This window comes from Entelurus aequoreus, linkage group LG06, assembly GCF_033978785.1.
Source record: "Entelurus aequoreus isolate RoL-2023_Sb linkage group LG06, RoL_Eaeq_v1.1, whole genome shotgun sequence".
Lineage (NCBI taxonomy): Eukaryota > Metazoa > Chordata > Actinopteri > Syngnathiformes > Syngnathidae > Entelurus > Entelurus aequoreus.
In genome coordinates this window covers 66436880-66463301 of record NC_084736.1, presented here as the reverse complement: position 1 = coordinate 66463301, position 26422 = coordinate 66436880, and the positions used below count along the sequence as shown (strand labels likewise).

Here is a 26422-nt window from a genome sequence, read left to right as displayed (position 1 = left end):
TTATGAATTGCAATGTCAGTACTATTTTTTTCCCTGCTATTTCAAATGCACTTGTTTTAATAAATAAATACAGCGGTTTAAAAGCATACACAATCTGTGTAAAAATATTAGTCTGTGGTTAAAAGGACTTGAAAGGACTCGAAACTCAAAATGCAGGACTTGTGACTTGACTTGAGACTTTCCAGTCTTGACTTTGGACTTGACTCGGGACTTGCCTGTCTTGACTCGGGACTTGACTCGAGACTTGAGGGCAAAGACTTGAGACTTACTTGTGACTTGCAAAGCAATGACTTGGTCCCACCTCTGGTAATTTGTTGTGAGTTTATGCACTGTGTTGGTTTTGTTGTTTGAACAAGGTGATGTTCATGCACGGTTCATTTTATGCACCAGTAAAAGAAACATGGTAACACTTTAGTATGGGGAACATATTTACCATTAATTACTTGCTTATTAACATGCAAATTAGTAACATGTTGGCTCTTAACTAGTCATTATTAGGTACTTATTAATGCCTTATTCGGCATGGCCTTATTATAACCCTAACCCTCTAACCCTGACCCTAACCCTAACCAAATAACTCTAAATTAAGTCTTTATTACTTAGAATATGCTCCCCTAGTTTCCAAATAACTCTAAATTAAGTCTTTGTTGCTTAGAATATGTTCTCCATACTAAAGTCTTACCAAAAACATTTTACTTGGTCTTGAATTTGAAAAAAAACATTTTATTTTTCACTAAAGAAGGGTTTGGTGAATGCGCATATGAAACTGGTGGGGTTCGGTACCTCCAACAAGGTTAAGAACCACTGCAGTAGTGTGTATACGAGTGTTTCAGTAGTGTGTGTGAGAGAAAAACATTTCAGTTGTTTATGTGAGAGCATTTCAGTGGCGTATGTAAGAGGTAATTCTGAATAATGTCCCTAACGGCCCCTCATAGAAACAGGCAGTCTTGATGATATTTGCAGGCTCTAGGACCTGGGGGATGTGCTCTGTGAGGTCTTATTTTTTTGTCCGTTATGTCCATGCATGTCATCATTGATTGTTCCTTTGTGACACACCGGTTTACCATCTGTACGCTCTCATGGGGATGCTCCTCCTGTCACTGCAGACTATGAGGAATCCCCCACTACCCCTACACACCTTGACCACACCTGCCTGCACTTTTAAAGCAGTTTATTCACCTTTGAAAGCACTACTTTACAAAAGTAAACTGTATGACGACATGAATGTCTAAATGAGGTATTGCATGCATGCATCTTGAGTTTACAGTAAATGCAAAATGTGCAGATTGTTAAGCAATTAGGATTTATTTTTTTAAACGCCTCTAAGTGAAAGACAATCTCCTACACGCCTTGCAGACACTCACATTAAAGTATTTGCTAAAGTGAACCCCTTTAAGTGTCCTCCCCCTCCTCCTGCAGCAGCCCAACAGGCCCCCTAGCCAACCCTTTACGCGCCTCCCCGGCTCTTTTCCCACTGCTGACAGGAGCAGGACGCGGCCACGGCGGCGGGAAGCAAATGATCCTCAAGTACATCCCTTCAAAAAAAAAAAAAAAAAAAGTTTGCACTCACATACCCAGCAGATGCCAGCACAAGTGCAGTCGCACCGTCTTAGACCTCAATGAGGGAGCCTTCATGGAATACCCCGACAGTTTTCACGTGCAAATGACGCGCAATTTCGGCGAACTGCACAATTTGCATGAGTAGAAACTTTAATTTTTTTTAAAAAACATTTTTGAAGTTCCTAAAGGACGAACATATCAGAATGGAGCTCGGGATCGTTTTTAAAAGCAACCACGTGTGACCTGTAATGGATGCCGGACGCGCCAGCTTTTTACGCACAAACATAGCAAAAGGAAACCAAAACTTTAAAAAGTGCCACGGTTAAGAAGTGAACTTATCTTTGGTAGGACTATTGGGAGCATCTGTCAAAAGTCATGGGATCCTCCTGCCTCCCACCGGCCGCCTGGGAGCGCAGCGCAGCTCTCCACTGCGCATGAGCGCGCCCTGGACACATCCAGAGAGGGAAATTTAAAAAGGGTTTTTTTTTTTAGGGGGGGGGGAGAAGCAAGTGTAGCACAGTGGAATACAGTACAGGGGCTCCCCAACGACTTACACGTTTTTTTCAATATCATCCAAAAACAGGTAAATTCCTTTCATATTCTCACGCTTTCTATGTGTTTATGTTGGAAATACTTATTTTTAGGAGGAAATCCCTCCTTTTTGTTACTCTCTTTGTTGGCATGGTAAGTGAGAGACTTTAACATCTGGCCTTGCCATTATGTCAGCAGTAAATATGAATATAGAGTATGATGTTCATTTCTATATATGCAGATCTAGAATCATTTAAACAGTAAATATGATTCCAGCCAGCAACAAAAATAAGTCATCTCTTTTAAATTGTGCATTATAAATTTAGCTTTGTGTATGTAAACATAACCATTTTTTTAATCGCTTCTATTCTGCTAATATTAATATCTTATTTGTTCCGCTGATGAGGTACCACATAACCCAGGAAATGATAGAAGGTGGAATTACATCCAGGATGTCAGGAATCATTGAGAATGCTGGCCATCATCCGTCTCCACAGGATTACAGGTAAGACTTTTTTCTAATAAACACCTTTAAGTAGTTTGAAATATATTGCATGTTATTGATAAGAAACTAAATTAGAGAAGTCACTATAATAGAATCAGTGGGCATTTGCTAAAAAAAAAAAAAAAGTTCTGCAACAAGATACCGACTAATTTTAATCTAAATCAGTGGTTCTCAAACTTTTTTCACCAAGTACCACCTCAGAAAACACTTGGCCCTCGAAGCACCACCTTAATGACCAACGTTAAAATACAGTAGCATAATAGGCTTAAGTATTTACTAAAACAAGTGGTAACACTTTAGTATGGGGAGCATATTCTAAGTAACAAAGACCTACCGTATTTTTCGGACTATAAGTCACAGTTTTTTTCATAGTTTGGCCGGGGGTGCGACTTATACTCAGGAGCGACTTATGTGTGAAATTATTAACACATTACCGTAAAATATCAAATAATATTATTTAGCTCATTCACGTAAGAGACTAGACGTATAAGATTTCATGGGATTTAGCGATTAGGAGTGACAGATTGTTTGGTAAACGTATAGCATATTCTATATGTTATAGTTATTTGAATGATTCTTACCATAATATGTTACGTTAACATACCAGGCACGTTCTCAGTTGGTTATTTATGCGTCATATAACGTACACTTATTCAGCCTGTTGTTCACTATTCTTTATTTATTTTAAATTGCCTTACACATGTCTATTCTTGGTGTTGGGTTTTATCAAATACATTTCCCCAAAAAAGCGACTTATGTTTTTTTCCTTCTTTATTATGCATTTTCGGCCGGTGCGACTTATACTTCGGAGCGACTTATACTCCGAAAAATAAGGTAATTTAGAGTTATTTGGACACTAGGGGAACATATAAGGGTTAGGGTTAGGGTTACTAATAAGCAATAATTCTGAGGTTATTGAGGGAAGACTCTTAGTTAATGGCTTACTGGTTGTATAATAAGGCCATGCCGAATAAGGCATTAATAAGTACTTAATAATGACTAATTAAGAGCCAATATGTTACTAATTTGCATGTTAATAAGCAACTAATTAATGGTGTATATATTCCCCATACTAAAGTGTTACCAAAATAAGTTCTGCAACAAGATACCGAGATCAGTGGTTCTCAAACTTTTTTCACCAAGTACCACCTCAGAAAACACTTGGCTCCCGAAGTACTACCGTAATGACCAACGTTAAAATACAGTAGCACAGTAGGGTTAAGAATTCATTAAAAGAAGTATATTTAATTTTTGGGCCACTGTATCATTACACACAGTTTGAACAGTAACACTGTGTTGGAATATTTAATCAAGTGATTATTTGACGTACCACTAGATGGAGCCCACGCCACAGTTTGAGAATCACTGATCTAGATGATAGATGGCTCTTTTTGAGGATTGGAGTGGGGGGGAGGCATGAAAAGAAGAGAAAAAAAAAGTCTGGAAGAATAAATAATTTGCAGTCTGAATAGATCTGTCAGAAACCATCAGCTCTGTTTACACTCCTGCTGTCGGCACACGGAGAGCTTGAACCTCTCGGGCCGCCGGCTCAGGGGGAGATGGGGCGCTCCGGGTCACCCGCATGCACAAGTGGCTCCCAATTAGACAAGGCTCAGGGGGGAGAGAGAGAGGTAGTGGGGGTTGAAAATATAGTGTTGTCCGGCCTCTGGGAAGACTTGGGTGACAAACAGAGACACCAGCTCAACATGTTGTGCATCACTGAGCAATTTCTATGCTTGCTGGTAATACAAGAGGGGACATGTTGCATGCAGGGAAGGTTTTATGGTGCTTAGGTTTTGGGGTGATTTTTACTGCACAACATTTATGAAGCAAACAATCAACTAACTAATGGTTTTGGAATTAGCTCATGAATAAATAATGTTATTAAAGCCCTTTATATGGAAAGGAACCATAACTTATGGTAAAATTGAGGTCACAATAAGGTAATAGGAACATTATAACAGTCAACAAAAACAAAATTCAGCAAACAAATTTTTTACTAAAAATCAAACAAGGTTAATAGAATGTAAATTAAATCTAAAACTTGCCAATTTTTATATATTAATAAATAATGCGCAGGGAAACTTCTTATATGGAAAGGAACCTCATCTTCAGTAACTTATGTCAAAATGGAGGCTGTTATAAGGCAGTACAACAGTCTAACAATCTACAAAAAAAGCTTTCTCTGGGAAGAAAAAAAAAAAAAAAGGTTAATAGCATGTAAATATAATTAAACATTTAAGCACTTTAATACAATAATAAATATTAAAACTCAAGAATTGTAATACATTATTAAATAATTTGGTGGAAGCCTATCATATTGAAAGGAGCCATATTTGGTAATGTATGTCGAAATGGAGGCCACTAAGATTTTCCCAATTATCAAAAAAAAAAAAATTTTATGAAAAAAATTTGGAGGGTAGGGTTGATGGAGTTTAATAGAAAGTTAAAAATGTAAGAATTGTAATACATTTGATTTGATTTCATTTATTTTATTAAGAGAAAAATGAAATTAAAGAATGTATTTAATCTTCTGATTTGATTGAATTATAAATTACATTAAATTAAATATAATTCATATACATATTACTTCATTAAATGTAATTAAGTTGTATTCAATTTAATGTATATATTATAATAATTTTATTAAATTTAATACAATTTACAAATTAAATAAAACAATAATATACATCATATTGTACATTTTCTTTCATTGATTTAAATTAATTTACATTAAATTTACTTTGCACATTATACTTTAATTAACTGAATTAATTGATTTTTAATTAATTAATTGAATACAAGCTAGAAATTAATTTACAAAATAAATACAACAATGATAAGATACTATACTTTATATTTCATATATCATTTCATTAAATTAAATAAATTTATTTTAAATACAATTTACATAATAAATTTAAAAAATAAAATTACAATATACAACACTTTATATTATACATATTCTCTCATTTAAATGAAAAAAATAAATTTACTTTGTGCATGATAATAATTTAATCAAAATGAATATAATTTACAAATGAAATTACACTTTAAAAATGTTAATAAATACTTCATATAATGTTAACAGGTGTGACTAGTTCATCAAATTAAATTTAATAATTTAAAAAAACTTATATGAAATAAATTATTGGGGTTATTTTACTTTAGTTAAATGAGTGAGCAAAAAAGGGTCAAAGTGAAAATGTCTTGTGCCTGCTTCCAAACAACAAAACCCTCTAACTTATTGACAAGCGGCTTGAAGACGTGTGTCAGCGATGTCACACTCAGACAGCACACACACATTACCACACAAACACACACCAAGGCCTGACCTCTAACTGCATTTGCACCTCTTCTTGTCCTGTGCTGATTTCCTCATGTAGGAAGAAGACAAGTAAGGGGGTGTTATGTATAGGGGTGTTGGGGCGTGGTTTTCATGAGGCTGGAGGGAGTGGGACGCAGATGGCATCCTATTTGTCCCTCTTATGTGAGGCCTGTCATTCCGGCAGATTAATGCAAGGCCCCGGGGACAAAGAAAAGAAACGACAGAGACAATCAAGGAAGGGTCTGGCAGAGACAATAGAGCCACGTGCCACTGGGCAGATTTGTCGTTTGGGACACAATAGGTGATCATTTTTCAATAGACAAGACCAACTGTTGCAGGCAACATGTGCTGCTGTGCCGTCTTTCAAACGATCTCATGCTTTGTTTACTTACGATTCAGCCAATGGGGAGGGCTGGCCTGTGGTCACCTGACATAGGGTTGATTTTTTTTTATTAGGAGATTCGGTGTGTGTGTGTGTAAGGGAGGGGGGAGCTCCTTCACTGTCCCCACAATAGTATGTGCTGTCATGGCAACCCCAGTTACAAAACCCCTACACAGTAAAGTGTGTGTGCACAGAGCAGACTGAAGAGGATTCGAGAGGATTCCTCTCTATTCATTCACTCTCTCATCCGAATCGGACACACAAAAGACGTCATGACTGCAAGATGGTAGTTACAAGCAAACTCATGGTCATCTTATTTAATCCAGTGTACAGGATTTTAAACTCTGTACAGCAGGGGTGCCTACATGAAAAAGAAATCAAAGGATGCAGGGGCCATTTTGATATTTTTCATTTTTAAAACTATAGGTTTAAAAAAATAATAATAATTAAAAAAAACTGCCAACATGTCAGCTTTGTGTTATGTGCGACAACATTTCAACATCCTCTCATTACATTACAACTGTTTGCTCTTTTATTGTACTTTTTATATGGATTTTTTTCATTAAAAATTAAGCTGCGGGCCATATGTTGGACGCCGCTGCTGTACAGTATTTTTTATTTTATTTTACTAAATCAAAAATATTAGTATTTAAATTGGGGTTAGTCTAAACAAAAATACGTCATATGTATATGCATTAAAAATAATATTTAAAAAACGATAATAAAACCGTATAGTGGATATTGCTTAACTTTTTTTTTAAAAGGTTACTGAGATAAAACATTTTTTTAAAAACTTGCATTTTAAAATGTTAATCCTATTCAATTATTAATAATTTATTTTCAATTATTATTTTTTTAATTTGTTAAAAATATTCAAATTCAAGTTTTCTTGTAAGGGCCTGACAAACTATCATCCAATAAAAGCACTTGATGTGTTTAAAGTATGTATGTTAGTACTATTCGTATAAAACAACAACAACAATACGGACAGATGATTTACTCTGAATAGGAGGCTTGTTTAACTCCCTCATTGTTGATTAAAACAGTCCCTGATGAATTAACACCACCAGCTAATCTGCTTATAAATCCTGGCAGGCACAGATAACACACTTCCACTATGCAGCTGAGCACAGATCCACATTCATTGCACTGCTTCTGAATTGGAGAGATAAAAATGTTCTGTTTGAAATTAGCATGTAAATCCCACCTGTGCTTTTTGAGTCTGATCTGACAGCCATGTTGGGCCCTTCCCTGCACTGGTTTGTCCCACTAACCTCCCCCCTCCCACTCCTCCTCTGAAGGCTTTTGACCACGGACCCCTCCCAGTTGAGGGAGGACCTCCCTGGGGACCTGCAGTCCCTGTCATGGCTCACCTCGGTGGATGTGCCCCGACTGCAGCAGATGGTTGATGGCCGCAGCCACAGTAACGGGCCGTCCCATCAGGGCAGCTTGTTGGACCAACAGACAGGTGAGGTGACATGTTTTGAAAAAAATAATCACGTCACGGATTGGAAGCATCACAACCTTTGCAGTCTCCTACTGGAAGCTTGAGCATAACACTTTTATCAATTGCAGGGAGCAAAACACACTGATAATGCAGTCACTGCATTAGGTACACCCCATTACATTTAAATCAGTAACAAAAAGGCCAACTGGTGACATAAGCACTCAACGCAGATGTTTAGGGCCACAAAAAAACAAAACAATGCGGAAGAAGCTAAACTCAATGGAAAATTAGACTCCAAAAAAAACCCATAATGAAACAGTCGACCAACATAACATACTATGCACACTCTGCAGTAAGGAGATTCCCTTTCACCGCAGCTCTTCCATCTTAAAATTATAGAGGGTCAAATTACTTAAATTGAATTCATTATAATTGGAATAAAATATATAAATATGTCATTAATTTAAAGAAAAATTACATTATTTAGTATTTAATTATTTCATAAATCTACTTATTATTAAATCATTGAATTAATTATCCAATACTAAATTAAATATTAAATCATTATTAATTTAATTGTTTCATTATTTATTTTATGATGTCATTGTTTATTAAATTAAAGTTAAAGTCCCAACGATAGTCACACACACACTAGGTGTGGTGAAATTATCCTCTACATTTGACCCATCCCCATGATCACCCCCTGGGAGGTGAGTGGAGCAGTGAGCAACAGCGGTGGCCGCGCTCAGAAATCATTTTGGTGATTTATCCCCCAATTCCGACCCTTGATGCTGAGTGCCAAGCAGGGAGGTAATGGGTCCCATTTTTATAGTCTTTGGTATTATAGTCTTTGGTATGACTCGGCCGGTGTTTGAGCTCACAACCTTCCAGTCTCAGGGCGGACACTGTAACCACAAGGCCACTGAGCAGATCAATTCATACGTTCTTTTATGCTTTATTAATTTATTTAATTACTTCTTGAACTTTATTAATTTATTTGATCTGTCAAACTTAGCCATCAAAGTCAGTGGCTGGCACCTAAGACCTGTCTGTGGGACACTTCGACCAGAGAAGCCAAGGAGTACTGGTCCATAGCTGGGTTTGAAAGTGCGGAAATAACTGATAACTTGAATAAATTCCTCGACTTTAACTGCTACGTGCTGTGGGACAGCAGGTGTTGCCTCCACATGCTCCGCAAGGTCTAACATATCTACCACCAACTCCCAAAAGAGACTATGACTATATTCTCCTAAGTCGCCATGTTTTGAAAGACTTCCAAAGTTCATTAGACTAAATTCCTGTTAGCCTCGCCCACTGGCTCTGATGTGTGAGTTGGACAGATACAATTCATGAAGCGCTGACACACAGGTTCATGAAATAATTAAATAAATCATTAAATCATGCAATAATGAATTAAATCGTTAAATAATTATAGTATTGGAATACATTTATTGAATGTACTTCTAACACATTTCTGTATGTATTTCCAATTATAATTAATTAATGACACATTTATATAATTAAGAAAATATTTACTTGTGTCCCATTTGGCCCTACCTATAGTAGCATTAATGTCAATAAATGTTTGTTTTGAAAACATGTTAACATGTACAGTACTTGATGTTGAAAAGTGTTTCTCTAAACACATTATGTGCATTTATTTCCCCTTATTTTGTGAGTTCCTTTACTCATGTAAAATTAAGCAATTAATATACAGTAGAAGCCAAACGTTTGGACACAGCTTCTCATTTACAACACAACTGATGGTCCCAACCCCATTGATAAAGCAGGAAATTCCACTAATTAATCCTGATAAGGCCCACCTGTGAAGTGAAAACCATTTCAGGTGACTACCTCTTGAAGCTCATCGAGAGAATGCCAAGAGTGTGCAAAGCAGTAATCAGAGCAAAGGGTGGCTATTTTGAAGAAACTAGAATATAAAACATGTTTTCAGTTATTTTATCTTGTTTTGTTAAGTACTTAACTCCACATGTGTTCATTCACAGTTTTGATGCCTTCAGTGACAATATACAATGTAAATAGTCATGAAAATTAAAAAAATGCATTGAATGAGGTGTGTCCAAACTTTTGGCCTGTACTGTAAAAATCAATCCTATGTCCATCCATCCATCCATCCATCCATCTTCTTCCGCTTATCCGAGGTCGGGTCGCGGGGGCAGCAGCCTAAGCAGGGAAGCCCAGACTTCCCTCTCCCCAGCCACTTCGTCTAGCTCTTCCCGGGGGATCCCGAGGCGTTCCCAGGCCAGCCGGGAGACATAGTCTTCCCAACGTGTCCTGGGTCTTCCCCGTGGCCTCCTACCGGTCGGACGTGCCCTAAACACCTCCCTAGGGAGGCGTTCGGGTGGCATCCTGACCAGATGCCCGAACCACCTCATCTGGCTCCTCTCGATGTGGAGGAGCAGTGGCTTTACTTTGAGCTCCTCCCGGATGACAGAGCTTCTCACCCTATCTCTAAGGGAGAGACCCGCCACCCGGCGGAGGAAACTCATTCCGGCCGCTTGTACCCGTGATCTTGTCCTTTCGGTCATAACCCAAAGCTCATGACCATAGGTGAGGATGGGAACGTAGATCGACCGGTAAATTGAGAGCTTTGCCTTGCGGCTCAGCTCCTTCTTCACCACAACGGACCGATACAGCGCCCGCATTACTGAAGACGCCGCACCGATCCGCCTGTCGATCTCACGAACCACTCTTCCCTCACTCGTGAACAAGACTCAATCCTATGTAACAAGACTCAATCCTATGTAATCATGATTAATCATACAAATCGTGATTAATCGTGTTTAATTATCCCTGCGATTAATTTGTTTGAAATTGTAACCATTGACCATCACTTACTATCAATCATAAAATATTCATACTGCATTTTATTCTTGTTTTTTGTTGTTGATACAAATCTCAGATAGTGCAGGTGTACCTAATGTACTCATCTATGGGTGTACAAGAAAACAGCTTTTCAAGCACAATTAAACTAATACTCACAAAACCAACTTGTTGACATTCGACTGGAAGGCCTCTCTGAGGTTCTGGTCACAAGATAAGACAGACAGGTAGACAGATACGTTATCGGTAGATATTATCCCACCTTTATAAGAAGAGTCTTGCCTGTTTCCCCTAAAGCCCAGCTGAGCAGCGTGTCCATGACAGCTGGGCAGGGCTCCATGCTTCACCTGCAGAGCAACATGCAGCACAGTCCACTGGGAATCAGCATCATCAACACCCACAGTGGAAGTGTGAGTACAAGCAGCAACCACATGGGGGGGGGGGGGGGGGGGAAGCGCACCTGTACAGAAGTTAACATCATATTTTTGCCACACAGATATCGCCATTCTCCATGAATGGGATGCCCTCACCCGGGTACCAGTGCCCTACCTCAGTGTACCAGCCAACATCGCAGCAGGTGTACTCACTCACACAAGCTGGACAACAGGTAACACCTTAAAATGATGAATTAAGACAGGGTTAGCCAACTAAATTATTTAAGGGGGGTACATTTCCAGAATGCTAAGGACCGGGTGGCCGGGGCTTCTGCCTTCACTATTATTTATAGGTCGTTGTGGCTTGTGCAGCCCTTTGAGACACTCATGATTTAGGGCTATATAAGTAAACACTGATTGATTGATTGATATTCTTATTTTGTATATAACTGAGAACCAGCATCCTCTGCAGAAAACATTACATTGTCTATTTATTCTGAAAAAAAATTGCCTTCTCTTTTGGGGCTGTCAAAGTGAACCTGACAATAACCACTGCTAATTATTTAAAACAGCACTATTTAAATAAGGATTGTCGAAAAGTTAAATCATGTGATTAATCACAAAAAATATTGCAACAATCATTTATATACGCAGATTAATTACGCAATATATTTTGACTGTACATGCTCCTTTACCTTAACCTATATGGTCAGTAATCAGGTCAATGCATACATTGGGGCAAATATGAGTGAGGAGACTCTGACTGGTGTGCTTGCTAGCGAATTCCACTGCAAAATACACCTGGACTGGACTTTAGATTAAAATGTTTTGAGCAAATAAATGACATGTATTCAAGTAAAATATATTTTTTAAATGTTCCTTGTGACATTCTGACAATAAAATTACATTGGAGTCCAAATATTGAGGTCTTTAGAAAGTAATTTCATTCAAATTATGTCTGTGATGAATTATTATTAATCCAAATTCAAAAGTGCGCTTAATCTTTTTAAAAAGATTAAACACTTGACAGCACTAGTTTAAATAATAAACTTAATACCGTTTGGCAGCCCAGGACGAGGTGTTGTTTTTTTAAAGACCTACTGCTAAGAAGCAGGGGCGGCTGCTGGTGTTTCAAGTGGGGGAAGCTCATTTTCAGCTACTCTCTAAACACGAGTACAGTCTCCAGTAACAAATAATAGACGCTATATTATACAAACAAATTGTCACTTAAAATTATAGAATTCGCCTTATTAACTCGGCACAACGGCATGAAACGTGAAAAATGCTCTGGCAGTGGCTTATATTTAAAGATCGCTTTGTTTGCTCATTTTGCTGTCAACAAAAAAGGGATTCAGCCTCAGAAAGATCATCCAGTCATCATGCGGAAGCCAAGTGTCCAGGCCAGCCGAAGCCGAGCCCACTTTCCATACACTTCCAGAGACGCTCCAATGAATATCTCGTTTGGCTGCAATAGAACAACCCACTATATGCCACCCCATTGAAGTCAATGGACGCTCAGCTTAAACACTGTTCAATGCACTGTGACGCTACCACAATGAATGAGAAGAAAATTAGGTCAGCTTTTGCCAAAGTAGCTGATTCTGAATAAAAGTTGAACGCATTTGAGCGCTTTTTTAGTCAATGAAATGTAAACGCAAAAGTACATATTTGACCAGACTACTGCAGACTGACAGCAATCATCACTGCTAAAAAGATAGTCAAAGATAATGTATATGACAGCGCTGTAGTGTTTTTAGGAATCTGCTGCAAAAATATTAGTGTCATCCAAGTCGTGGAACTAAACTCTAATGTCATTTCCGATTAAGCCTGCAGGCCGCTGGTTGAATAACCCTGCCATAGGACATACTGTACATGGAAATGACAAAATACTATGCCATAAAACCCTAAATTTGAAAATAATCTATTCTATCACGGTTCTTATGTGGAATGAATGGAAAAATGTGATTCATCATCTGATAGTTTAACACTATAATCTTGTCCTTGCTGATTACTGAGTAGCAATGACACCCACTTTTGTGTTTCCTGCATAAAGAGCTAAAATGAGTCTGATACCATCCAAAGCAAGCAGTGATTCTAATGTTTTCCTTCTTCCTTTAGTGCTCAACAGGTGGCCTTTACAGCAACGTCTCCTTCAACAACCAAAGTCTATTTTCACAACCTCGTCTGGCACCACAAGAACAGGACCTGCAGCCCAAATCGTTCCCAAAACCCATCTACTCCTACAGGTGATACGTCACACACGATATCACCTTTGAACTCTCGTGCTTCATCTTGATTTCTTTCCTTAGCTGTTTGATTGCCATGGCGCTAAAGAACAGCAAAACAGGCAGCCTTCCAGTCAGTGAGATCTATAGCTTTATGAAGGAACACTTTCCTTACTTCAAGGTGAGGCCCTTTGGTTTATTACGGACCAGTTTGAAGAGTGGGTCGGTCACAAAAACCCTTTTCTTGCAGACTGCACCAGACGGATGGAAGAATTCAGTCAGACACAACCTGTCCTTAAACAAATGCTTTGAGAAAGTGGAGAACAAGACGAGCAGCTCATCCCGGAAGGGTTGTCTCTGGGCACTGAACCCGGCCAAAATTGACAAGATGGAGGAAGAGATGCAGAAGTGGAAACGCAAGGATCTCCCAGCCATCCGCCGAAGCATGGCTAACCCAGGTCAGGGACTAGGAAATATTTACTGACCATGTTAAAAGACACCTTATTGAGGTATTCATCTGTCGTTCTTGCAGATGAGCTGGACAAACTGATCACGGATCGCCCAGAGAACTGCAGAAGGAAGGCAATAATAGAACCGGTCATGACAAGACTGCCCAGTTGTCCAACTAGTCTCTCGCTGCAGATGCAGCAGTCTCAGCCCATAGTCACCCTCTCCCTGCCGTGTTTACCCATGCACCAGCACCATCAGATCCAGGCACAGCTACAGGTCCAGGCCCGCCTGGCACCCATGTCACCGGCCCCGGCCCAAACGCCTCCCCTCCACACGGTGCCAGACATCTCCCACAGCCCACTCACGCATCACCCAAGCAAGCCTCCAGACGACTTCTACAGCATGCACGTGGATAACCACACAGAGGTGGATGCGCTGGATCCAAGCATCATGGACTTTGCCCTTCAAGGTAAACCACAACATTAGTCTTCACTCAACAGTTTTTAAAATGTGAAATACAGTAAAACTAAAAAAAATCTAAATCTTGTGGCATAACGCTACTTGACTTTTGAGTTGTTCCTATATTTTTAATTAACACATAATGCAAAGTCACTTTTTAACCCTTAGGTGACAAAGGCAAACTATTTTGTTATTTCCGTAAATTTTTTCAGTATTTTAGCCATATTTTTTCTGTTGTTTTACCCCATTATATATGATTTTACCTGAGAGTTTTTTTTTTTTATTAAAACATGTCAATATCCAATTATTTCATTGGTTCACTGGTAGTTATTCCACAGTACCCAAAGCCAAACAGGACATATACAGTAAGTCCTTAATTTTTCAAACATTTTGGATTCATTTTTTTATCAAACTTTTTTTGCTCAAATCTCTCAATCAACTTCAGCCCTAAATGATAATACCAAACAACCCTTTGAACGCCTTTTGATCAAATGTTATGCTTTTAAATGAGTATACATTTCTATAACATGAGTTATATAATCAATTTAAACCCGTGACATTATCCAATCAAAGGGCCTTTAAAGGGTCAAAATTTAAAAACAAAACATGTTTGATATTTTTGTTTAGGACTGAAGTTTGAGAAATTTGAGCAAAAAAACAACAACTTTAGGATCGCCACTTTTATGTCCTGTTTGGCGTGGAGATAATTACAAATGTCACCAGAGGTTGTAAATGTTTGTGCAACCTTTAACTGCACATGGCAATTGTTTAACCCTCAGGGGATAAAGGTTGACCTATTTCTTCTTTCAGTAATGTTTTGCTTTATTTTGGCCATGATTGTGATTGTGTTACTTCATTATACATGAAGAGTGTTTTGTCATGTTCAATTTAAAAATTATATTTAATTTCAATGTCCAATTCTTTCACAGGCATGCGGCACACTGGCAGTTATGCCCCAAAGCTAAACAGGACATAAAAGTCCTTTAGTTTTCAAACATTAACATTTTATTTTCTCAAACCTCTCAATCAACTTCAGCCCTAAACAAAAATGCCAAACATGTTTTTTTAATGAGGGCCTTTTGATAAAATGATGTCACAGTTGTCAATTAGTATGAATGTGCATAACAGTTATTTTAAAAATGGAAAAAAGTTGACAATATCTGATAAAAAAAAAATATTCAAAAGGGTAAAAAAATAAAAACATCACCCTTGATATTTTTGTTTCGGACTGAAGTTTGAGAAATTTAAATCCAAAATGTTTGTACACCCTTCAAAAATGTCAGGACTTTTATGTCCTGTTTGGCTTGAAGATAATTATAATCAAATGTCCCTTGATGGCTAATGTTTATAAAACCTTTAACTAATCATGAAGATTTACATTTTAAACATTCCTGTAAGTCATAAAAGTATATAAAGTAAAATTGGTGCTGTATAGTAAAACTACAATTGACACCTGACATGACACTAAAAGAGATGGAGCAGGAAGGTGTAAACAGAGCGATACTGTCCCCTACTGACGTCTTGTAGGCATTGCAGAAATAAATCAGTCGGTTTAAGAAAGCTACTCAGCATGGTTAGTTGTGAATAGAAAATTAACGTTTTCTGCGCAGTAATAATTGGCAATCTTCAGTTTATTGTTAGTCATTAGCTATTATGCTTTAAGCTGCTATTTATATTACATCTGCTTGGTAAAACTAGTGTGTACGTAACTGATGCTTAATAATGGTGTTGCTCATATTTTACATTTACTTTCCTATGTCGCAGTAAGTTGCATTTCCTGCTCTACGGTTATCATCACACTTTTCCTTTTTTTTTTGCCATCACTGGTACCTTTTCTGTAATGACATCAACAACAACAACAAAAACAACTTAAGACATATTTTAGTAGTTTTGTTTGACTTTAGGGGCATATTCTTTTGTAGGAAAAATAGCTAATTCTAATTGGAATGTTCAGCCATATTTTTAAAAAAGTTGCTGTACTAACTTTGGCAACATGTGAAAGGGAGAGCAAAAAGTTTTAGAAAATATACCCAGAGAGGATTTTTTCCCCAAGTTTCTCCATTGACCGAGTCAATAAGAGCCTGGGGTGACTTCACAAAACATAACGCAGACATATAATTTGCTGTAATCCTACATTTAGTGCATGGGTCTCAAACACAGAAGGTAGAGTCGGAGTGAGCAGGACCGTACAAAGTACTCACTACAAGAATTCCGTTTTTACCACGCCACTTAATTTGTTACGTACTTCTACCAGCAGCTATCGTGACCCTAGCTGTGGTATGGTTGGCCTAAAGTCATTATAAATATAAAAATGTTGTGTTTTGACACTTTGTAGTTTCCAAGAAGATTAGGGGTGAGAATCTTTGGGAACCTAACAATTCGAATCAAAATCGAGTCTCAATTCAACACGATTCTCGATTCAAACCAATTCTGACAATGTATTTTATTGTATAATAATCATAACTAAAATATGTAATCCCAGTAGGAATTGTGTGTGAAGTTCGTATGTGCGCAAGCCGTGGATATGCGTAAGGCCAATTTAAATGCTTGAATGTCTAGGGCAGGGGTCGGCAACCTTTACCACTCAAAGAGCCATTTTGGCAAGTTTCACAAATTAAAGAAAGTAATGGGAGCCACAAAAAATTTTTTAAAATGAAAAACACTGCATACAAAGCTTAAATGCTTTGTGCTATGTTAAATGCAACATGTGGCTGGACTGGCACGCTGTATGTAAATGCTATAGAGGACAATTACTGCAGTGCAATTAGGGCACGCCTTTTATTTAGTAATTAGAGTGTAAATAGGATTATTTTTTCCCTGGGAGTAATCTATGAGAGACACTGAGATCCATAAATCTCCTGGGAAAATCGGGGGGGTCGGCATGTATGTAGCTGAGCCGCATCAGAGTGGTTAAGGAGCCGCATGCAGCTCCGGAGCCGCGGGTTGCCGACCCCTGGTCTAGGGTGAGTGGAGTGTGTGGATTCTGGAACGGTTCGAATCGGTTGAGAAATGTGAGATATGTTAAGGTTTGTTGTTGCCCATTCACTTTGAATAGGGAAACATTCCTGGTAATTGGGGAAATTTTGGAACCCGGAAAACTTTTTGACTTGAATGTCGAGGATGAGTGTGTGGAATGAGGATGGTGGAACGGTTTGAATCGGATAAGAAATGTGGGGTATGAAGAGGTTTATAATTGCCCACTGATTTTTAATGGGTAAAGTTCCTGGTAATTCCTGGTAATCAGGAACATTTTGGAACCTGGAAACACTTTGGCTTGAATGTCCAGGGTGAGTGCAGTGTGGATGGTGGAATGGTTCGAATCAGGTGAGATATGTGGGAGTTGTGCAAGTTCAATGGGAAAAATTTCCCATAAAAACCTGGTATTCTGGGTAATCTGGGGTATTTGAGAATTTTTTTTTTAGTAAACTCTCGATTCCCGGACGACCGGATGAAAATTGTGGGATGTGAAAGACGGCAAAGATTTTCGAAAGAGTGACAAACAAGATTAGTTTTTGGTGCATTGTGCGAATGCCTTGGCATTCACACAATGAAACGCTTTCAAAAAAAGGTTACAAGTTAGAAAAGCTTCTTCTGGTTGCATGGAGATGGCCTGAAAAGTATTTTTAAGAATGGATAATTTAAAAAATAAAAAAAAAGAAAGAAAAGAAAAGAAAAGAAAAACATTTTTAAAAATCGAAACCTATGAATTGATTTGGAACTGGCTGTAAATACATTTTTTGTGCACCCCTACAGGAGATTTTCAGAGAAACGTCCGCTTGCTTACTGGAAGTTACTTTTTGTGTTACATTTTCAAAAAGCCTTAACATTGCCTTAATCAATGTGACCTCAGGTAACCTGTGGGAGGAAATGAAGGACGACAGCTTTAACCTGGACGCTTTGGGCACCTTCAGTAACTCCCCCCTACGACTATCAGACTGTGATTTGGGGAGCAGCCTCCCACCTGCCTCCGCCGTGGCCACTCTGCCGCTGTCAGACGTACAAGTGACGGGTCTGTACACTTCCTACACGTCGCAGGACGCCCTCTCCTCTCAGTATTTGGGCTCACAGGCCAGCAGCAAGCCCATCACCCTGCTTTAAAGCAACACAAATCCAGATAGCTCACGGGACAAGATGCCCACTGGAAACATTCTTTTGTACAAATCAGCCGGGAACTATCGAAGTAAGAATGTCTGAGGAGAAAACTGTCTAATAAATAAAGAAGTGGGAGGAACGCTTTTAAGACTACAATTATATCAAGCGTTGCCAAGCAAAGACTCCATCCAGCCTGTGTAAGTGGAGGGAATTAGTCAAGTTTTTCTACTGATCACTGTGTGTTTGAAAGTCCTTCTATACTGTAGCTTGTCTGTTGTATTGTGCTAGACATTATTGCTGTGTTGTTTAATTTATATTTATAAAAAAAGGCAGCTGGGGAAGGTGACCACAACCTTTTGCTGTATATATTTGAATGTTTCAAATGGCTATTACCACAGAAAAGCTTTTTTTGTTGTTGTCGTTTTGCTATATTTACCCAATTTCATTCCAAAATTCAGATGTTCTCCGATATTTCACAATACATTTCTGACACAGGTGTCGGAATTATTACAAGTGTATCGTGCTCTATGATTTCAAAAAAAGAAACTAAAAAATGGGTAAATAAACAAATTTTCTTTTGCCAAAAATAAATCAGTGCTATTTATTAACAGATGTGTTGACTACAGAAGACATAGAACACAGCTTATATAATATACATTCATATAAAATGGTATTTCATGTTTCTTGTTCAATCGGGCCACTTAAGTTATCACCACATTAAAAAAGGTTACAAAATTCAGAAATGCATTCCAAAAAAATTCCCTATATCTGTACTACACCGTTTTTGCATTTAGATCAATGTGGCGTGTAAACCACACTGATTTTATATTATAATGGCTCTAAATGGGAAATATGTTGTTTTATTAAAGAACATTCAACATAAACAGCTCACCAGTGAAGCGTCCGTCCAGTCCATTGTCCCTTCTTAGGGAGTTAGCCCTATCAGGAGGAAAACTCATTGCAAATATGCCTGCACAAAGATTCGCATGATTAACAACCACTGACATTCATCTAATACTTTATGTGTGCTAAATGTTAGCACTTAGTTACACAAGCCTGTGCATGCACATTCTTACCAGCTAATGTCGGACTTCCTACCTGATATAGAGAAGCTGGTGCTGATAAAAGTATGATACATGTATAAATGCCGCCAAGCGCAATGTGCATTACAGTGATAGTTTGCCAACCAAATGCGGAATTCCTATTAGTGGTCCTTCAAGATCTGCCTGTAACGTCCTTGCACAGATACGAAACTTTAGTGGTTGTATGATCATACTGTCTTATAATTTCAGAGAACAGCGATTCTCACTATTTTCTACAAACTCGTTCATAAATTAGCTCATCACGGTTACACTTTTAACAATTGCGAGTGTATTTGGGAGAGCACTTAGTTTCTTTTTTTTTTAACCCTGCACAAAGCCTTGAAAAAACCTCCACAGTCTAGCTGGTGTTGTTGTTATCCATGGTTGTAAGCAGATGCGAGAGCTTGGCCCTCTGGGATGAAGTGATGCTCTGGCTCATGTGGATGATGCAGTCCATGGCGACGTCAGGGTTGGCCTCAACCAGACTGAAAGGAAACAAGTTGGAACCAAACAAACACGTCAAGTCTCCTTTTTGCATGGTGAAAATGTTATTGTAATGAATGCCTATCATGTCTTAATCACTGACTGGCAACAACATATAGTATCTATTGAAAGATTTGAAAGATGCTACTGTTGCTGCTAAAGCATGCACCTGTATAACCTTTGAAATACCTTCGTTCCGTCAACATGATCCCGTCATGGAACTTTGAATAAGACGGAAATAGGTCGGAAATCAACGTGTTGCAGCCTTCTTGCGTTAACTTTTTTTAAAAGGCAGTTTTTGTTCCCTGCATTTTTTATTGTCCAAATTAATGTTATGCTACTGAATGGAGTCGAGTCAAACACTAGTGCGAAGCGGAAGACTCCACTCAAGCTGTCCCTTCAGACCCGCCACAAACTAAATGATCGGCTGTCTGGCTAAGCAGTTTGTCGCTAACGTGACAATGATTGACAAAAATCAATCAGCAGTCATTTTCCCCAATGTTGGACTCCATGTAAAATAAACAACAAACAAAAGGAGGCCTGTGCTCCACTTAAATGGTAAATGGGTTAGCGCTTTTCTACCCTCAAGGTACTCAAAGAATTTACACTATTTTCACCTGCTCAGTGGCCTTGTGATTAGAGTGAGACTGAGACTGAAAGGTCGTGAGTTCAAACCCCGGCCGAGTTATATCAAAAACTATATAAATGGGACCCGTTACCTCCCTGCTTGACACTCAGCATCAAAGGTAGGAATTGGGGGTTAAATCACCAAAACGATTCCCGAGTGGAGCCACCGCCGCTGCTCACTGCTCCCCTCATCTCCCAGGGGGTGAACATGGGGATGGGTCAAATGCAGAGGATAATTTCCCCACACCTAGTGTGTGTGTGTGTGACTATCGTTGGGACTTTAACTTTAAATGTAACTGCCACGCCGTCCCCAAAGGTTTGTATGTTGTTGAAATACAACTTTGTGGCATAAACACCCCAACTGTCACTACTGAGAGAATAAGAACACAAGTTAGACCTCCACTGTCAGTCTGTGGATCCCTAACGGCTTACGCTTCAGCCTTTTGAGGGAGGACCTGTTTTGATCCTCAGTCAGGACATAAGAAGTAAACACTAAACTACACCAAATCATCATCCAGTCTTTAAAACAAAGATATTCATTTTATTCCGTAAATTTTGTACAAAACAACTTAATTATTTAAAAATCCTTTAAACAGTACCCCCCTTCAAGCCACGCCTTCGTACTTCAGCCAGTTATGTCCCCCTCACTTCTAAAATCAAAATGTTGTCCCTGCACGTGAGACAGCCATGATTGACAGCTACGAATGCCAATCATGTAATTGACAAGCCAAATGGCAATTTATACAAAACTATACAAATTACAATTGTAACAATATAGACATTTATTTGTTTGTTGTTACAAGTAAATTATCGTATGTGTGTGTACCTGCGGATATGTTTCAAGGCATTTTCCCTTTTTAGGTACTTGATGTTCTCTCGGATGGCTGTTCGAGTTCCGTCCTCTTTAGACCAGTGTCTTTCAAGCCACTCAACTACTGCTTGGTTGTTATCCCATAGGTACGCCTGGAGATGGAGGAAAAAACAAAAACTGGTTGGGGATATGGACTACACATGGAAAAATAGATGATGATATTCTAATACATGAGCTCATTGAAGATGGACTGATGCAAAGTGTAAAAGTGTTCTGTGGTCTGACGAGTCCACATTTCCAATTGTTTTTGGAAACTGTGGACGTTGTGTCCTCCGGAACAAAGAGGAAAAGAACCATCGGGATTGATATAGGCGCAAAGTTCAAATACTTGCTTCTGTGATGGTATGGGGGTGTATTAGTGCCCAAGGCATGGGTAACTTACACATCTGTGAAGGCGCCATTAATGCTGAAAGGTACATACAGGTTTTGGAGCAACATATGTTGCCATCCAAGCAACGTTATCATGGACGCCCCTGCTTATTTCAGCAAGACAATGCCAAGCCACGTGTTACAACAGCGTGGCTTCATAGTAAAAGAGTGCGGGTACTAGACTGGCCTGCCTGTCGTCCAGACCTGTCTCCTATTGAAAATGTGTGGCGCAATATGAAGCCTAAAATACCACAACGGAGATCCCGGACTGTTGAACAACATAAGCTGTACATCAAGCAAGAATGGGAAAGAATTCCTCCTGAAAAGCTTAAAAAATTGGTCTCCTCAGTTCCCCAACGTTTACTGAGTGTTGTTAAAAGGAAAGGCCATACAACACAATGGTAAAAATTCCCCTGTGCCAACTTTTTTGCAATGTGTTGCTGCTATTAAATTCTAAGTTAATGATTATTTGCAAACAAAAATTAAGTGTCTCAGTTCGAACATTAAATATCTTGTCTTTGCAGTCTATTCAATTGAATAAATCATTGTATTCTGTTTTTATTTACGAATTACACAAAAGTGCCAACTTCACTGGTCTTGGGTTTTGTAATAAAATAAAATGTAATTTCTACAGTCATACTTACTATTTCATTAGGTTCCATTGAAGCATTTTGCATGTAATGTTTACAGTATTTGCATGTGACACAGCCACTAACCTTGACTGTTCCCTCTGTTTCAACAAACCAGCGCCGCAGCATGGACTGCATGTGACCGTCACTGAGGTCCTTGTTGGCCTGGAGAATCTCGTACTTCACTGTTTGCTCCAACAGGAGACGGCGCAAACGCCAGTAGAAGAAGGTGCGTACATTCTTCCAATCTAAAATGTCCTAAAATTAGAAGTAAAAACTTCATTGGATACAGTAGGGCTGCAACTATTTATCGACTAAATTTGAAAAAATTTATACTGTAAACTGTCAATAGCACTCACCATTAATACATTTAATAATGTAGTTGAAACATGTGAGCAGCATAAAAGCTTGATCGGAATACAGCACACACTTACAGTGATGACACCCTTCTCCTGCATCCTCCCAGGAGTGTCATGGAGATCCACAAACTGCACTGCCACCTGGTGGTAGATGGGCAATAGGAACTCTTCCCTTGCTTTGAGCTTTGCCTCCAACTCTCTGTATTGTTTATCAGGCAGATCTAGAGAAGCTACAAAAAGTACACATGTACATTTATTAATTTTTTTATTAATTTTTTATATTTGCAGAGTTTGCCATGCTTTACGTATTTTAAAAGCAGCTTACCCATTTTTTCAACCAAACCAGCATAGACAGAGTCCAGTCTCCTCATGGTTTTTAATAGGTCTTTTTTTCTGAATTTGATCTCTACTGTGCCCTCAGCTTCCAGCACACCGCCTCTGGACATTGACAACGAGTTGGACTGCTAACCATCACTCACTCCTTCACTAGTCTCACAAACACACACATTCCCACTATGTCACTTGCATTACGTACCGGCTCTCTCTGTCTGCATACAGCTCCATACACAGAGGATTAATGGTAGGGTCAATGACTACCCAGGACCCTCCTCTCAGCTCAGCATATGGTGGGATGTAGACCAACACAGGCTGATGGAAACCACGCAGGGCATCCACAATGTAAGCCCCAAACTTTAATACCTGGTCGTACATATCTAGGATAAGGAATGGAAACCCAAACGAATCACTGCTTCATTCAAACAAGTTTTGCATGTGATGGGTTTTTTCTGCACATTATGTACCTTTCATTCCACCAGAGAAGCCCCTCCAGTTGGCAAACAGCATGAGAGGCAGACGCTCGCGGTTGAAGTCACAAATTGCCTGAGCTGTTTTAAAGGCTGAATCTGGAAACCACACTTGACCAGCCTGCTGCAGAACCTGGAACAAACACACATGGCCAACAAATTATATATAGTCACAGCATAATATCTAATACTGAGATATAATACAAGTACTCTATCTATCTATCTATCTATCTATCTATCTATCTATCTATCTATCTATCTATCTATCTATCTATCTATCTATCTATCTATCTATCTATCTATCTATCTATCTATCTATCTATCTATCTATCTATCTATCTATCCATCTATCTATCTATCTATCTATCTATCTATCTATCTATCTATCTATCTATCTATCTATCTATCTATCTATCTCTTTATCTTTAATAAAGATAATACCTGTCAAGTGTTATCAACATGATCAGAGGGCTATTAATTTTACTTGTTTATCATCGTGGCTGGAGTGCATATTGTTGTATTTTATATTTGTGAACTGCACTGCAGTATACTGTTTTTAGTGTTGCCAATTCCTCAGTGAGCAAAGTAGCTATTGGCTATCTTAAAAGTCATCAGTTGACGCCATTGCCTCATTTGCATGACTGGTTGCAATGGACACCATTGGAGAGAGGACTAAGGTTGTGGGAGAGACAAAAAGTAAGTATAAAAAAAATGCTAAGTATGGTTAAAACTACAACTTAACTTTTTTCTGTTGATTGTTTTCTTTAGTTTTAAATCATATTTTGTTGTGCATTGTTAAATGTTATCAAACTATATAAAAAAAACTGGAGGATTGTGACATTTACAAACGAACCAAATCTATTGACTGGCTTCTTAACATGAACAATCGGATTTGGGGCAAGTTGGAGTTGTGAGACTTTTTTTTTAAAATTCGATAATTTTTTATCGCTGTGTTTCACACTGATGCAAACTCAAGTTCCTCCTTTGTTAATCAACTATTTATTTGATGTACAAACATCACTGCCGCTTTTTTATTGTGTATTTGTACAGTTTTCGGTGTTGGAGGAATAACACATGTACATTATTTATATATATATATATATCCATCCATCCATCCATTTTCTACCGCATGTCCCTTTCGGGGCTATATATATATATATGTATATATATATATATATATATATATATATATATATATATATATATATATATATATATATATATATATATATATATATATATATATATATATATATATATATATATATATATATATATATATATATATATATATATATATATATATATATATATATATATATATATATATATATATATATATATATATATATATATATATATATATATATACACAGACATGTACAAAACCCAAAACCAGTGAAGTTGGCACGTTGTGTAATTCGTAAATAAAAACAGAATACAATGATTTGCAAATGCTTTTCAACTTATATTCAATTGAATGGACTGCAAAGACAAGATATTTAATGTTCAAACTGAGAAACTTAATTTTTGTTGGCAAATAATCATTAACTTAGAATTTAATGGCAGCAACACATTGCAAAAAACTTGGCACAGGGGCATTTTTACCACTGTGTTACACTCAGTAAATGTTTGGGAACTAAGCAGATACATTTTTGAACCTTTTTAGGTAGAATTATTTCCCATTCTTGCTTAATGTATAGCTTAAATTGTTCAACAGTCCTGGGTCTCCATTGTGGTATTTTAGGATTAATATTGCGCCACACATTTTCAATGGGAGACAGGTCTGTACTACAGGAAGTTCAGTCTAGTAAATAAATGGTAAATGGGTTATACTTATATAGCGCTTTTCTACCTTCAAGGTACTCAAAGCGCTTTGACACTATTTCCACATTCACCCATTCACACACACATTCACACACTGATGGCGGGAGCTGCCATGCAAGGCCCTAACCACGACCCATCAGGAGCAAGGGTGAAGTGTCTTGCTCAAGGACACAACGGACGTGACGAGGTTGGTAGAAGGTGGGGATTGAACCAGGAACCCTCAGGTTGCTGGCACGGCCACTCTCCCAACTGCGCCACGCCGTCCCCACCCGCACTCTTTTACTATAAGCCACGCTGTTGGAACACGTGGATTGGCATTGTCTTGCTAAAATAAGCCAAAACCTGTGTGTACCTTTCAGCATTAATGGTGCCTTCTCAGATGTGTAAGTTACCCATGCCTTGGGCACTAATACACCCCCATACCATCACATATGCTGGCTTTTGAACTTTGCGCCTTTAACAATCCGGATGGTTCTTTTCCTCTTTGTTCCGGAGGACACGACGTCCAAAGTTTCCAAAAACAATTTGAAATGTGGACTCATCAGACCACAGAACACTTTTCCACTTTGCATCAGTCCATCTTTGATGAGCTCGGGCCCAGCGAAGCCGGCGGCATATCTGAGTGTTATTGATAAATGGCTTTCGATTTGCATAGTAGAGTTTTAACTTGCGACGAACTGTAGTTACTGACAGTGGTTTTCTGAAGTGTTCCTGAGCCCATGTGGTGATATCCTTTACACACTGATATCGCTTTTTGATGCAGTACCGCCTGAGGGATCAAAGATCTGTAATATCATCGCTTATGTGCAGTGATTTCTCCAGATTCTCTGAAACTTTTGATGACATTACGGACCGTAGATGGTGAAATCCCTAAATTCCCTGCAATAGCTGGTTGAGATATGTTGTTCTTAAACTGTTGGACAATTTGTTCACGCATTTGTTCACAAAGTGGTGACCCTCGCCCCATCCTTGTTTGTGAATGACTGAGCATTTCATGGAAGCTGATTTATACCTGTTCCCAATTAGCCTGTTCACCTGTGGGATGTTCCAAATAAGTATTTGATGAGCATTCCTCAACTTTCTCAGTCTTTTTTGCCACATGTGCCTGCTTTTTTAAAACATGTTGCAGGCATCAATTTCCAAATGAGCTAATATTTGCAAAAAAATAACAAAGT

General features: G+C 38.4%; 2 protein-coding genes across 5 annotated transcripts in view; one reads left to right on the top strand and one right to left on the bottom strand.

Moving 5' to 3' along the window:
* The first annotated feature begins 1491 nt into the window (after window positions 1-1491).
* Window positions 1492-18957, top strand: foxn4 (forkhead box N4). The gene is made up of 10 exons (XM_062051253.1): window positions 1492-2143; window positions 2498-2596; window positions 7608-7774; window positions 10895-11007; window positions 11094-11204; window positions 13090-13217; window positions 13281-13377; window positions 13447-13654; window positions 13729-14115; window positions 17956-18957. Exons 2-10 carry the CDS (start codon window positions 2517-2519, stop codon window positions 18201-18203), a joined length of 1539 nt encoding a protein of 512 aa, XP_061907237.1. The 5' UTR covers window positions 1492-2143; window positions 2498-2516; the 3' UTR covers window positions 18204-18957.
* The window catches only part of acacb (acetyl-CoA carboxylase beta), a 58037-nt gene continuing 50392 nt past the window's right edge, over window positions 18778-26422 (bottom strand). For all 4 annotated transcript variants that reach the window (XM_062051247.1, XM_062051249.1, XM_062051248.1 and 1 more), the window contains 7 exons: window positions 23418-23553; window positions 23153-23330; window positions 22943-23055; window positions 22693-22847; window positions 22346-22516; window positions 21216-21352; window positions 18778-19764 (listed from right to left, as the gene is read on the bottom strand). In XM_062051247.1, coding sequence (XP_061907231.1) covers window positions 19638-19764; window positions 21216-21352; window positions 22346-22516; window positions 22693-22847; window positions 22943-23055; window positions 23153-23330; window positions 23418-23553 — 1017 coding nt within the window. In that variant the 3' untranslated portion in view covers window positions 18778-19637. The remainder of the gene's footprint in view (window positions 19765-21215; window positions 21353-22345; window positions 22517-22692; window positions 22848-22942; window positions 23056-23152; window positions 23331-23417; window positions 23554-26422) is intronic.

What these genes read in the sequence shown, in the direction of transcription:
- foxn4 (XM_062051253.1), top strand. Translation starts at nt 2,517, where the DNA reads ATGATAGAAGGTGGAATTACATCCAGGATGTCAGGAATCATTGAGAAT. An exon ending in AAACCCATCTACTCCTACAG is followed by an intron (nt 13,218 to 13,280) that starts GTGATACGTCAC and finishes TTCTTTCCTTAG; the next exon opens with CTGTTTGATTGCCATGGCGC. An exon ending in CATGGACTTTGCCCTTCAAG is followed by an intron (nt 14,116 to 17,955) that starts GTAAACCACAAC and finishes ATGTGACCTCAG; the next exon opens with GTAACCTGTGGGAGGAAATG.